Raw genomic sequence first — 15,042 nt, 5'->3', positions numbered from 1 at the left:
AATTGATTGATAAAATTAAATCTTCATTACCTATATGTTTTTTTAGGTGTGATTTTTTTTTAAATTCAAAGATATTTTTGCATAAGTTTCGGCGCCACATTGAATGAAACATTGAAAGTACAAAGCAGAGACACAACGTGTTTGATATTAATTAACCCTTCAGTAAAGGAATTAATAGGTATGTATACTAATTTATTTTTTTAAATAAAATTCTCTATAATTAAAATATTTATTTAAATAAGGTTTTATTTTAAATAAGACCATTGTAAATATATCTTTTAGTTTTTAGTTGATGCTGTTACAATTCTTTTCTTTCTTATAACTGAATTTTTTTTAATAAATTATCAAATTATCTTTTTAAATACTTTTCTTGCTTTTTCCTCTTAGAATAATTTTTAGGGGGAATTTAGTAGTAAGATAGTCTTAAGATTTCTTAAGAAAGACTAATGCAATTAAATTGAGTTACATAGTGTTACGTAAAAATCTTAGGTTTTGCTTAAGAAAATTGAAGAAATCTTAAATATTTTTAGTAATAAATCTTAAGAAAACTTATCAAAACTTTAGAATTATTTATGAAAATTTAAGAAAACTTAAGAAATATTAGAAAAGCTAAAGTCTTTCTTAAGAAATTTTAATTCTGTCTAACTATGTGAATATCACTCTAAATTTTATTTAAAAAAATATTGCTTGCTTGGTAAATTTTTGAGTTTTTTTGGGGGTAAAAGAAAAGGGGCAAGAGGAAGGTTTTCCCTGATATAATATAGATATAACTTTTCGATCACTTTATCTTTTCGATTAGTCTATGTTGTATTTTTTTTCGAATAGTTGGTGCGTTGTAACGGTGATTGATGTGTGTGGTGGATTATCTCTCATACCTTTCAGGTGTATGTAAAATGCCGCACACTTTATTGGTATAATAGTTTCTGTTGCCTCACAACCTCTCGCTCATTCTCACGGCAAAATACCTACGATTCAGTGGAAGGTATCCACGACTCATACTTCCAAAGATCCCGTGTGTTTAGTTGCTTGAGCTCATTCAACAAGTTGAGATCGTTTCAGTTTCATTCGCTTTAACGTCTCCTCTTCCAAAGGCTTTTTTTACTTGTTAATTTTTTTTTGTGTGAAAAACTTTCTGTAAGAAATAAAAAAAAATATTACAGGTGTTCTTTTTAATTGTTTGCCAAGTGCTGCGAGGATCAGTGTCAAAAGAGGATAAAGAGGATATTGTTTTTCGTGAGAAAAGCCACGAAGAATTTTTTTAATGAAAATTATGAAGGTGAATATGGAGTGTTGAATTTTCTTCCTTTACAAGTTCCATCATCTATGGATTTTAAATTGAGAGTGATCATTGATTTTATGCGTTTTATGTGCCTAATTGGGTGATTGATTCCAATGAAATTAATGTGGATTTATGTGAATTTCCCAAGACAAGGGATTGAAGAAGTGTCTTCGTGGGCATTTTTGTTGAATTCATCTTCACCTAAATCGGTGATCTTCATTGCATGATCACTTTGTAATTGTCAAAGGAGTTTATGATCCTTCTACATTTCTTGATGTAAATTCTTCTGGGTAATGTGGGTGCAGAGCACTCGACAAAGTACTGTGATGTGAATGAAAGATATATATCTTGCAAAACACACCCAATTCTCAAAACTATTCAAGCTGTGGCGGCCATTTTGAAATTCCAATCTCACACTCTCCAAGACATTGCGCCTCTTCCTCACTGCCTCGCCTTCAATATTGTATTTACTACAAACCCAACGACGTTTAATTTGCCATATATATTTACCTCATCCACGGGGACATTATTCCTGCCTGAGGTGTGGTGGACCCTCAGCGCACATACCCAACGATACCGTAGGAGTTGAGGTCGCGCAACAGCAACTAATTGAGCGCACTATAAGAAAAATAGTCGCCGTCAATTTTGATGACGTGTTTAATTCTTCCAATATAACATACCTATGAATACAGCTCAATAGGAATGCTATATAATGTGAATTATTAAAGTGCTTCCCATTGGTAAATTATTTTTGAAATTATGTAGATTTTCTTTTTAATTATTATTTTCCTTTTACTCCTCCTAATTTATTGCAAAAAATGCATTTGAGTGTGAGAGATTAAAAAAAATTGATTCTTTTGCATGTTTAATTAATAAGTTGGTCGATTAGTTATGCCAGAAGGTTCATTAGCTTTCATGGATTCAGTGATAAGGATCACGAGGATCGTCTATTCTGACATACATTTCACTCTTTCCCCAAGTTTCTCAATACATACACTATCCAAATAAATAAAAATAGTCTTTTTTTTACCTTTGGGTGTGTTAATTTTAAATTGGACGTAGACTCACACACATGAATAATTTTTTTTTAATGTCAGTGATGTTATTTTTTACTACAAATTTCCACAAGATGATGCCATACGACCAAATTTTCAAATGTTTTTTTTTCTTTGTTAATAATTTATTATAAATTCAATAATAAGGAAAAACTAATAAAGGCTTTTTAGTCAAGTTTTCGTTGTCCGTGAATCTTGCAAGAGTTATAGGAAGAGGTATAGAAAACTCCTCATTTCAGAGTATCCTGCATCGAGGCTCCACCTTTTCAAATATAAACAAAGAATAGCCAATGAAAACGCTTTACCTATTATCAGTTAATCAAGGAACTCTTTACTAAATACAGGAAGATTGTTCTTATTAAATTGCTTTTTAAATTCAATTCATCTGAAGATTTAATTTAAAATTCCGTTCAATCTGATAATGGAGCTTCGGAGCAAACATTATTCAAATGGAGCATAGCATAGCATAATCAATATCTAAAGGATTATTGGGCATCCAACTGTAAAGGGTTTGTGGGGGCCTTCCAAGTCGCTACGGGGCGACTTAAAGGGAAATTGGTCGAATTTCGAGTACTTTTCTTGAAGTCCTAAGCCGTCTTATAAAATATTTTTAATCAAAAGTTTCTGATTCTTTTTTTTTTAATTCTTATTACATTTTACGTTCTTACGTTCATGTAATTCATGCATTTTTTTAAACGTTGAATCAGAGGTTCATCAATTGCCTTCAATACCTTAAATAAAATAGAAGGGTAAAAGCAAATAATTTCTTAATAAACCAATTTCTTTAAAAATGTAATCATTTTTTTTAATTTAATTTTGATTTTTTCAAACTTAAATTTAATATCATTAATTAATATAAAAAAAATAATAATAGGCAACCAGAATTTCAAGTCCTATAGCTTAATAAACTTACTTTTAAATTAGTCTATTAGTCTATGTAAAGGTAATAAAATAGCGTATTGAAGAAGGTTGTAAAGAAATTAGTAATCAAAAGATTCAAACGGTCATTGAAGCAACGAACCCCTTCCTTTTCTTGCAAGACATTACATACAATTCGAGAGACTTTTGCGTTTTATTGCAAATGGCTTATGCTACCAACCACCAGCATGTGAGAAGGAAATACTCAACACACGTGAAAATGTTCAGTTAAATAAATTTCTTACAAGTAGAATGTATAATAATAATATATATTGCAGAAATGCTGCTCCCAAAGTAGACAAACCTGTTGGTGGTAGACACTTTTACAAATGTGTGAACGTCCAATAGTTACACCATTTATTTTTGGATTATGCAATGAAATTCTTCATCAAATGTCTGCTCTTTTTTTGCTATTGAATATAATATTGCATCAACACACTGTGAGGAATTTTAAATGATTTTCCTTTTTGATGGCGCATTCCATAAGAGTTTTTTTTAAATGCTAAAAATTTGCTAATTTTTTTATTATTGGAAGAAAAAGTTTTTAAATAATTAAAAAAAAAACAAGTTATTATTACAATATATATATATATATATATAGGAATCTGGGGCAAATTGATACAGTGCTTTATCAATTTTGTATAGGATCACTTCGAAAGAACTTCTTAAAAACTCAGTAAAGAGACTCTGTTTTCCAATACGGTCAATTGCAAAGAAAATCAACAAGTATTTTCAAGAAAAATATAAGAATGACGTCACTATTGTGTTTTTTGTTTGTTGCAATGCATGAGGCACGAAAACATTATACTCTGTCAAAACACCAATGAAACATCAGCGTGAATGTTTCATCGGTGATGTTTTTTCACGTGAATTTTTTAACAAATAATTTTCGGCTTTTCTAAGCTGATCGCTGATTGCAAATTGAAAAGTCTCTTAAGCGCTCTCTTTTTCCTTTTTCATCCTCATCAAAATTACACGTGGCCCGATTGTTTCTCTAAATGAGGGCTTTCTGTAGAAAAACGAATAAACTCCTTTGCCACGTAAAGGAATTTTCAAATAATTTTGATAACTACCTACAGGAACAAATTGACTAAAATGTGAAAATTTTAAATAACTTTTAAGAAATATTTAATTCTATTTAATATCACTGATGAATAGATTTCAGCACTCCAACTTCAAAGACTAAAAACAAACAGAGCCAGTAAGTGTTAGAATAGAATAGAATAGTGGTTTATTATATCCAAGAGATACATAAAGATCTATTAGTATTGTAAGTATGTGTTCAAAGTTACTGACAAAATTTAAGAGAATGTCAATTTGTAAACTATAAGTCTTTTGCCGATTATGCCCCAATTTCCCCTACACAGCCTTATCGTTTATCGTCATCTCAGCATTTGTTTTAATTAATCAACAATTACCCACTATGCGTGTGTGGTTAAAGGCTTCTTTTGCTCTGTGAATAATTTTAGGCAATTAAATTGACTCTAAATAAGAAAATAAAAAGCATAATTTTCCGTATTCTTTTCATTTCTAACCATAAATGCTGTATATACTCATTTTTTAAGCTATGTGTAGACACTACATAGCTGAAAAAGATGCGTGTGAAATAAGTTATGGTGCGTGACGACATTGAATTATATACCTCATTTTCTCCTAACATATTATATCAACTTCATTTTCCACATAATTGTAAGTTCCCAGAGCTTTAAAGTTGCCATGTAAAAGAAATAATAATAAGAAAATATGATTACAGGGAAAAAGGATTCAGTTTTTTTTTTAATTTACGAAGTAAAATTCTATACATGCATTGTGTCTCCGTTAAGAATGATACTGCGGAGAATTTTTAAGAAAAATTTACAAAAGAGTCCGACTAACTGTAAAGAAATGCTCTAAAATTCAAAGTGGTGACATTTTCATCTGGAAATATGCTAAAATATATATAATTCTCATTGGGATGTTCAAAAGAACATTTTAGTGTAGATGATCATCAAGAATCAAGATGATCATTAATTTTCTAATTCCGAATGGGACGATTTTTTATCGTTCGCCAGGTCTGGTTTTTGAGAATAAATTTGTACATATATGTATGTATGTATGTTCATCAGCGAGGAATATGGAAAGAGATATCCTCACGCGGGTTAGTAGGTGAGGTTTTGTGTGACAAAAATTCGCATAAAATTTCACCTACTTTTTCATTTCGCAAAAGCATAAGAAATTCTTGGAATTATGCAAACGAACAGCAAGAATGAATGAGATTTGTAAATGCAAAAATGGGAAGAATTGAAAATGTTTTTGTTGAAAATATATTTTAATATTCCTTTGCAAAGAGCCTTAAAAAGAATTCATTTTTTTTAAATAAGAAGATTTCGCTTCTAGCATAAACATCCGCATTTAAATCATTTTAAATTAAAAAAAAATGTTTTTTTGATCAGCGTTGGACCCAATGCGTGTTAAAGGGTTAAAAAAGAGCATCAAGTGATCTCACAGACCCAACCCAACTGGCATGAAATATGTGAAAATTTTAACTTTGAAAAAAAAAATCACTTTGAACGAAGATTTAGCACTCCAATGTGGCACAGTGCACAAAATTTCTTCACTGTACGTACACCTAGTATTTCTCATCATGCACAAACAAATCCGCCAAAGAGGATAAATGCGGAGAGAATACAAAATTTGTAAACCTTATTAGTAAAATTATTGCTCACTGTGACACTTACTTTGGATGTACATAATGTACATTCCAATGGAAGTGGGAAAAAGCGATTATTAAAACGTCTTAATGGTGTTGCTGCTACCGTGAGGTGTGCCCCAACCAACACACGATAGCTAATTCTCACAAAATAAAAAATTGTCGGAAATTATGTAAAAGTGAGTCAAACACACGCACAAATAGCACTAAACTTGCGAATTCAATGTCAATTTAATTTTAATCTGAGAGTGTGAGCAAATCTATCACAATTTTAAAAATTTTCCGCCTAATGGAATTTCGATAAAGTTACCGAGGAATTTAATGGGAATGGATTAATATCTCATACATCGCATTCCCATGCTTTTTAATCGCTTATTAACATTCGTTAGCTTTTTAAACGGTTTAATTTGTAAAAGTTTATAGAAGGAGAGATAAAAAAAAGTATTTTTTTTAAATCATAAAAATATGTATAGATAAAGAAAACTGTTGAAAATAATAAATTCCTCGCGAAGTGTTGTAAAGGATTTGACAGAGATCTAAGACGATAATTAGGATCAATGGAATTCTTTCAAAAGGATTTAAGAGCTCAAAATATTTTTTTTTAATAAGGATAGAACTTTGTTAGAGGTTGTAAATCAGGAGGTTTTAATATTAATTTTCTCTCTCTGAAATATGTGCTGTGCTGATTTGTATTTTTCCTAATCCCATTGACTGTTCTTTTTGTCCCGGTTTTCTCTATATTGAATTTTAAAATTTTATTACATGTACAAGAAATCTTCACATTACATTAAATCTTCACAAGTTTTAAATTATTTAAGTCAGTTAATCTGTATAACGCATAAAAGCATAAAAACCAAATTTTTTATTAGAAAAATTAGATTTCCTCAAAAATCAATTTCAACCAAGAGCTCAAACGGCTTAAACATAAAATCAGAATCTCATCAACTATACATACAAATCTTTTTCTGTAGTTTTATCACTAATTTTATTCACATTAATGAATATGCAAATTTCCATGGAGTGGCTTGTAAAACTCCAACATTCCAAATTCCTCACATGGCTCGTGAATAAATATTTTCTTTCATACACCACAATTAACGTTTTTTTTTTCTTTAAAATTTATGTCACACTAAATACACAAAGGTGTAGCAAATGCCCTTTTAACCTTATTTATATTGCTGTCACCGCTGTCATCCATTCGTTTTAAAAAATAAATGAAGAAATTGAATTTTGTACTGAAATTGCATAGAGGTTGTTAACCCTTTCTGGACCATTGCGTACATTAAACAAATCTCGCAAACGTTTCAGTGTTTTCTCTTTCATATTAGATCTGAAAGGGTTAAAGATCTCGTTAATTTTTGCCAAACATTAGTACAAAATTCTCCTATTTTTACTTAAAATATTGCAGTAAGTAAGAAATTACTAAAACTTGATGTTTCATTTAACCCTATTCGCGTCCACGTAAAACATTAAAAAAAAGCATGCTTCCTTTTATTACGACATTTACTCTATAAATGTTCGTAGAGAACATTTCTCATACAAAATTGTCTTCCTTGGCCTCTTCTGCGCGATTTTCATGCATTTCTAACCATTTTAACTCATAGAAATCTGGGAAAATAGAATGTTTCACGTTTGGGTCTGACAAAAACGCGAAAAGGTTAATGAAATATTAGTATTTTAATAATGACCATTTAAAAATTAGAAAATTGGAAATATTTCTTAAACGTCTTTTTTCTTTATTATTTTATTTTAATCAAAGGATTTTTAATCCCTTCGAATCATGTAACTAAGAAACATTAAAACATTTTTTTTTAGTTTATTTTATTTTTTTTCCGTGATCGAAAGGACTAAAGATGACGTTTTTACTCAGAGTGATCCTCTGAGAGCATTCACAGAAGTAAATATCGTGATTAAAGAACCACATGTTTCATATGTTTCATGCTGATATGAAAGGGTTAACGTAAATTCTATGCATTTCAATGTTACCCACCCCAAGAACAAAGAACCTGAGTTTCGGTGAAATATGTACCTACCAAAAAAATACTCTCAATTTCAAATCAGAATGAAATTGGTTTTAAAAGAAACCCGCCTTAAATGCATATTGCATTTTCTTTAAACAAATTTTTATAAAAATAAATATTCACTTTATGCCACACAGATACAGCAACGATTGAGCAGTTCAGCGCGAAAGTAAAGTGATTTGTTCTGTTCGATTGGACAAGAAAGCATCACAATGGAGTGGAACGAGGGTGATCTTGTTTGGTTTGATCCCGGTTTGGGGCACCCACTGCCAGGGGAAATTCAAGAAGTACACCGAGCCGCTCAAGTAATCATCGTTCAGGCAGTCATTAATGGAAAGGTAAGCAATGCGCTGCAGTAATATACTTTTTCTTACCTCCATTGCTGATTTACGACGTGCGATCTTCATAGACGAATTGCTGTTGATTTCACTTTGAAAAAAATAATTACCCTCCTGCATTCCATTGGTTTATTGAATATTCCAAATGCAGGTGAATGCAGTGTAAAGTTAGTTAATGAATGAGCTTCCAAAAAATTCTTTAAATATGATCTCTTCGTGGTGAAGTTCATGGTATGTGATTGATGCGATGTGCAGGTAAATCAGGACAATGATAGCAGGTGAATAGGAAAAATATTTTCTTCTTGATTCTCATGGAAGAATTTCTTGTGTTGCTCTTTGGAATGCTTTCTTGACCACCCTGTTGCGTGTGCATTTTTACCGCATCTTTGCTCCACATGTGGTTGCTTGTTGCGCACATCAACTCAAGCAACATGCTGGTGAAGCATCGAGCTGGTAGCAAGATAAGACGTTGGTTTTTCATCTGGAATCGTCGGACTTTCTTGTAGTGGTTAACCCAGCGCAAGTTTCTATGATAGTGAGATTGTGCCGTCCATAAGAAAGTGGTGAAGAGAGATGATCATGATTGCGATGCTTTGAATCGGATGTTGGCGGGGAAAATGCCATTGGTGTTTGTAGGATAGCAGCAACAGCATATTCATTTTAATTGCAAGAATTGCTACATTTGAGAAATCCGAGGCAGAACGCATATTTTATCCACAAGAAATTTCAGTCTTACCTGCCCATTCATACCTGAGCGATGCACAACTCACGATTTTCTCCAATTTCTCCTTTGTTCCGGAGCCACCAAGGATTGGTTCTTTAGTTTGATTGTGATTTTCTTTTGCTCTGAATCTTGTGGCTTTTAATGAGGATTGTGCGATTTCACCTGGAGCCATGGCAGAAAGGTGGATCAGCTACATCAACGCCATGTTCCTCACCATCACTCTCCTTCAGGACAAGTGTGATTTGGCGACGTCAGCGGCGTCCCAATGTCGATGATATTCCGTGCATTGATAGACTGACTGAAGAGGAGATTCGTGCTAAGAAACTCCGTGAAAGATTGAGACAGCGATACCCACAAGTGGTCAGGAGATTGGTCTCCCTCTGCAGTGATATTGTTGCGCAGAATGTTAGCCCAGAGATTCAATTCACTTTTAAGTTGATCTTATAAAGTCTTCTTATAAATAATTTTAAATCTCTTTCCTTTTCTCCACCTTCCAGCCACAGACATTCACGCTCTCCCTGGGCGAGGGAAATCTTCAGGCACGACAAGATTTGGGAAGTACCGGAGTGGATGACATGACACAACTCAGTGATCTCCACGAAGCATCCCTTTTGTGGAATTTACGCCTTCGCTACGATCGTGGATTGATCTATACCTTTGCCGGAAGTATTCTCATTGCTGTAAATCCGTACAAAATGTTCCCTGACTCCTATGGGCTTGAGGTGGCAAAACAGTATGCTGGACGTCCATTGGGTTCACTGCCACCGCATCTCTTTGCAATAGGAGCAGCAGCTCATGCTGCACTACCATCACCACAAGTTGTTGTCATTTCGGGGGAATCCGGTGCGGGGAAGACTGAATCCACAAAATTGGTGATGCAGTACTTAGCAGCTGTGGTGCCAGGTGGTGGATCTGCCAGTGCTGTCATCACGGAACAAATACTCGAAGCAGCACCACTCCTTGAGGCTTTTGGCAATGCAAGAACAGCAAGGAATGACAACAGCTCACGCTTCGGGAAGTACCTGGAGGTGTATTTCAAACAAGGTTTGTACCTCTTGAGGATCTCTCGAATTCCTGGAGTTTAACAATTATTTTTCTCTTTTCCCTAGGTGCCATTGTGGGTGCAAAGATAACGCAATATTTATTGGAAAAATCGAGAATTGTCACACAAGCACCCGGAGAGAGAAACTACCATGTCTTCTATGAACTTCTAGGTGGTCTAACGGAGGCAGAGAGAACAAAGTATGGGCTCCTGGAGGCTGAAAAGTATTTCTACCTCAATCAAGGTGGATCCGATTGTGCTCCTGGACGTGTTGATTGGGAATCCCTCCAGGGAGCCATGCAAGTTCTCGGGGTGTCTGAAAATGAACGCGAAGGAATTGTCCGAGTTCTCGCGTCTGTTCTCCACCTGGGCAACGTTTACTTCCATCGACGACAACTACGTCATGGGCAGGAAGGTGTGGAAGTGGGATCAGATGCTGAAATCAAATGGACTGGGCATTTGTTGCAAATCTCCAGTGAAGGGCTAATGCGGGCACTAACAACGCGCATCACAGAAGCCCGCGCTGAACGTCTGCACACCCCACTTAGCATTGATCAGGCACTCGATATGAGGGATGCCTTTGCAAAGGCTCTCTATTCGGGACTATTCAGTTGGCTCGTTTCCCGGATTAATTCAATTGTCCACAAAGGTGGCACGCATGATGCACAGAGAATATCAATCCTTGATATTTTTGGTTTTGAAGATTTAGCTGAGAATTCCTTTGAGCAACTCTGCATCAACTACGCCAATGAAAATCTCCATTTGTACTTCAATAAGCACGTGTTTAAGCTCGAACAGGCAGAGTATGCGCGGGAACGCCTTGAATGGACCCCCCTAACGTGGGAAGACAACCTCCCGGTGATACATCTACTGGCAAAGAAGCCCGTGGGTATTTTTCACCTTCTCGATGATGAATCCAACTTCCCACGGGCAACGGATTTGAGTTTCTTAGAGAAGTGCCACTACAATCATGCACTCAGTGAGTTGTATTCACGTCCTCGTATTGGTGCCCAAGAATTCGGTGTGACGCACTATGCTGGGCAGGTGTGGTACTGCGTTGAAGGGTTCCTTGAGAAGAATCGTGATGCATTGGCAATGGAACTCTTAGAGCTATTGGGATCCAGTAAGCAACCAATTGTAACGGATATGACACGAATGCTCCGTGCTCAGCGGGATGCTGGAAAATCTATGCCACGTGGTGCCAATGGACGCTTTGTCACAATGAAGCCACGCACCCCGACTGTTGCTGCACGCTTCTCAGATTCCCTACAGCAGCTGCTGCAGTCAATGGCACGTTCCAATCCGTGGTTTGTGCGTTGCATTAAGCCCAACAACGATAAACAAGCCCTCCGGATGGATATGCCGTGTGTGCTGCAGCAACTGCGCTACCTGGGTATGTTGGATACAATTCGCATCCGACAGAAGGGATACCCAGTTCGATTGAGATTCCAGCACTTTGTCGAACGCTACCGGCACATGCTGAAGACACCAATTCCCCGTGGGACACCGTATCGAGAACTCTGTCGTATGGTACTGGAAGCACTGCCCAAGACCAATACTGAAGGCCCAGATTTCCAACTTGGAGCCACGAGAGTCTTTCTCCGAGAGGAATTGCACCGAATCTTGGAGAATGGACGATCGGAGAGATTGCGAAATGCTGCTGTTGTCGTGCAGAAGCACGTCCGAGGAATGCTTGCGAGGAAACGCCTGCAGAGGCAGCGTCAGGCAGCGGTGCGTATTCAATCTGTGTGGCGCGGGAAGCGACAACGCAAGAAGTTCAGCAATCTTCGTAGTGCAACAATAAAAGCCCAGGCACTGTACCGGGGGAAAGTTCAACGGAAGCGCTATGGCATGCTCAAGGCAGAAATGCGACGACGTCGTGATATTGAGCGATCACAGCGTGAACGAATGGCACAGAGATTGGCCAAGGAGCAAGCTGAACGGAGTCCTGTTGTACATCTCGATGTACCGGCTGAGCTTGCATTTATCTTCTCAAAGATCGAAGGGTGGAATGCAGTGCACGGGGATCGGCATCTTGTGAAGGTTGTTGGCACAGTTCCTGGTCCACCTGCAACCGGAAACCTACCCAATGATCTCGATCAGTTTGCCTTTGGGAAGTTCAGTTCGGTTTATTGCAATGGGGTTCGCCTGGGGGCACGAAGGGATCCCATAAATGCTCCATTTTTGTCACGTGCAGCTGCTCGTGATCAAGATTTCCAAGATGCCTTGGCGATGTTTAAGCTCATCCTCCGTTGGACTGGTGACTCCTCACTCGATGGGATGAAGGAAAAGGCCCTTGCTGACTATATTGTGCACAAAGGACTCTCAAGTCGTGGCTTAAGGGATGAGATTCTCGTACAACTCTGCAATCAATCACATCGCATTGATGAAAAGCAATCTCAGCGTATTTGGCAACTTATGTCGCATTGCTTGGCGTGCTTCCAACCCGGATCGGCATTCAATAAGTACTTGATAAAATTCGTCGTGGACAATGCACCTGAAACAATGCGGGAGATGCTCCTGAAGAAACTCCTGAGGAATGGAAATATGCTGCAAACTCCTCCGTGTCGACTTTTCCCTCCCACATGGCTGGAATGGCGATCAACATCCAGGCTATCTGACATTGCCATTGGGCTTACCCTACCTGATGGTGTTAGTCAAACTGTAGCCATTGATTCGTGGACAACATGCGAGGAAGCAGCTGGTCTTGCAGTATCCTCTCTTGGAATTTCCAGCTCTGGATGGACGGTGGTGATGGATGATGCTGGTCTTCTTACGGATTCCTGTGGGTTGGACTTTGTCCTTGATCTTGTTGCCGAGAAGGAACTCTGCCCGGCTTTTCCAGCTGTTCGTAGTGACCTAATGCGATGCGGCAGGAAAAATTCTCAAGCACCAATTCAGGATATTGAGCCAGTTAGCCCAAGGCGGCCACAGGTGCCACCACCAGAGCCACCGAGAATGGAAAATATTGTTGAGAAGAAGATTGAGTGTGAGGAACGCAAAGTTGATTATCGACCATTTGAGAATGTGACCCGAAAGACATCACATGATCTTCTTTCACGCAGTTCAGCCCTCAATGAGAGATATTTCGAGGGGGATAAGACACGATCACGATCACTGGATGATCTTCTGGCTGGGGAATCAGGAGAAATAATCCCACAGACAAATCCTGAACCTCTGACAACGCTTGGGCTGTCTGAGAGTCGTCTCAATGATCGCTACCACTCAACGGAACGCCTAGCACCAACAAAGCAAGTTCAGGAGCCACCACCACGCTACCAAAAATCCCAATATGCTGGAAAACGCTCTGCTAGCTCGCACTCTAGCAAATACATCGATAGGAATGAGTATGGGATTAGATCATCAGCTATGTCTGATACAAGTGAAGCTCCATCCCTTGCTAGTCACGTAAGACGTGTCCGGGTGCCATCACAGGCATCGGATGTTGATCAATTCTTGGATGAACTCTTCAGTCCCGTTCTCGATGGGTCTCTAGATGAACTCTCAGATGCAAGATCTCTAGCTGCAAGCATCCGTGGGGGTGGTTTTGATGCGGAAATGGATGAATTTGCCAGTGCTCCACTCATGGATGACGATATAGCGCTGCTTTGCAATCCAATTGGTCTTACGCAGCGAATTAAGGGTGGTGGGGAAACAAATAAGGCAGCAGCTGCAGCTCAAGATCCAGACACTGAAGTTGCTTCCATAACTGATCCGCTGGAAATATCAGTTGATGACTACATAACAAATCTCTTCCAGCCAATCTTCATCAATGACTCCCTGAGGCACCTCACGGAGAAGTCAGAACTCGTGGAAGCCATCAAGGGTGGTGGCACAGCTCACACGGGACAAGCAACAAATGGCTATGGGGCTTCCGTGCGCCCCAATCCACTCCAAATGATCCGTCCAGATGCCATAATGTCCATGGTGCCGATAGCAGGTGATGAATCAATTGTGTATCAGCAGCATGTGCAACGGGCCTTCCTTGAGTCCGCCATGGCGCAAAATTTGCAAATTCAGCAGCAATTAATGGAGCAGAATCAAGCTCTTCAGAGTCTCCTACGGCAGCAAGATACTGGACCAACATCTCCGCATGCACCAGCAGCTGGGAGGAAACCGAGTTTCAAGGGGCGAAGTTCATCGTCACCTTTTCTCGATATGCTGCGCAACAGGAAGGTATCATCGGATAGTGGTGGTTCCCTGATTCCACCACCTCCTCCGCCACCAATGCCACCACCACTGGAATTTAAAGATCCCTCAGAGGCACGTCCCTTTATTGATCCCTACGGACGTGCTAAGACGGTGCGTATTGGGAAATGGCGCTGGCCACCACCAAAGGAGACACCAATGAATGAGGCAGAGGAGAATTTTATGCGCTTCAAGATGAGACAGAATCAACGGAAGACAAGCCCACAGGCAAATAATCAAACTTCCGGATCTCCCAATGAGTCTGGAACAGTGGAATGGGAGGAATTTGAAGTTGAGCACGCTGTTAAGCCATCAAGTGCCCCCAAGAGCTTCCATCGGGATTCAACGGCATCCATGGAGCAATCGAATCACACCGTGGCACACAATTCACCTGCTAAATTGACGCAGCGTCGGAGTTTTGAAATTGGAGCTGAACGTCCACCACCTGGAAGTGTGGGGAAGCTTAAACTGAGCTCAGAGATGCGACAGAGATTGGAACAAGTAACAGCAGGGCATTCAGTGAGATCATCCAACAGTACACGTTCAGATCGTCCAGAACGGGTGCCGGCAAAACTCGAAGATGCACGGAGAATGATGCTGGAGCAGCAACTTGGTGGTGGTGGGATGTATACGCAGGCTGAACAGAGACCCAGAAGCCCGGAACTCCCATCAGTTAGGAGTCATGTGCAGCGAATGGAACAGGGGAAGCGTCCAACACCGCCACCATGGCCTGTGGTGAGTTGAAAAGGATTTTTTTCTTTTTGCATTGAAGATTAATGATTTTTTTT

The 15,042-nt window shown here is 38.3% G+C and overlaps 2 protein-coding genes across 3 annotated transcripts in view; both read left to right on the top strand.

Moving 5' to 3' along the window:
- Positions 1-15,042, top strand: part of LOC129796209 (mitochondrial uncoupling protein Bmcp-like) — a 590,308-nt gene that overhangs the window by 312,331 nt on the left and 262,935 nt on the right. The window lies entirely within an intron of this gene.
- The window catches only part of LOC129796021 (unconventional myosin-XV), a 33,264-nt gene continuing 19,243 nt past the window's right edge, over positions 1,022-15,042 (top strand). Inside the window, exons 1-5 of one of the 2 annotated variants that reach the window (XM_055837664.1) lie at positions 1,036-1,276; positions 8,100-8,299; positions 9,165-9,429; positions 9,522-10,068; positions 10,134-14,989. In XM_055837664.1, coding sequence (XP_055693639.1) covers positions 8,175-8,299; positions 9,165-9,429; positions 9,522-10,068; positions 10,134-14,989 — 5,793 coding nt within the window. In that variant the 5' untranslated portion in view covers positions 1,036-1,276; positions 8,100-8,174. Of the gene's footprint in view, positions 1,277-8,099; positions 8,301-9,164; positions 9,430-9,521; positions 10,069-10,133; positions 14,990-15,042 lie in introns of both variants that reach the window. The other variant, XM_055837663.1, reaches the window with a different exon arrangement.

This window comes from Lutzomyia longipalpis, chromosome 4, assembly GCF_024334085.1.
Source record: "Lutzomyia longipalpis isolate SR_M1_2022 chromosome 4, ASM2433408v1".
In the NCBI taxonomy this organism is placed as follows: Eukaryota; Metazoa; Arthropoda; class Insecta; order Diptera; family Psychodidae; genus Lutzomyia; species Lutzomyia longipalpis.
This window is presented reverse-complemented; position numbering and strand designations above follow the sequence as displayed.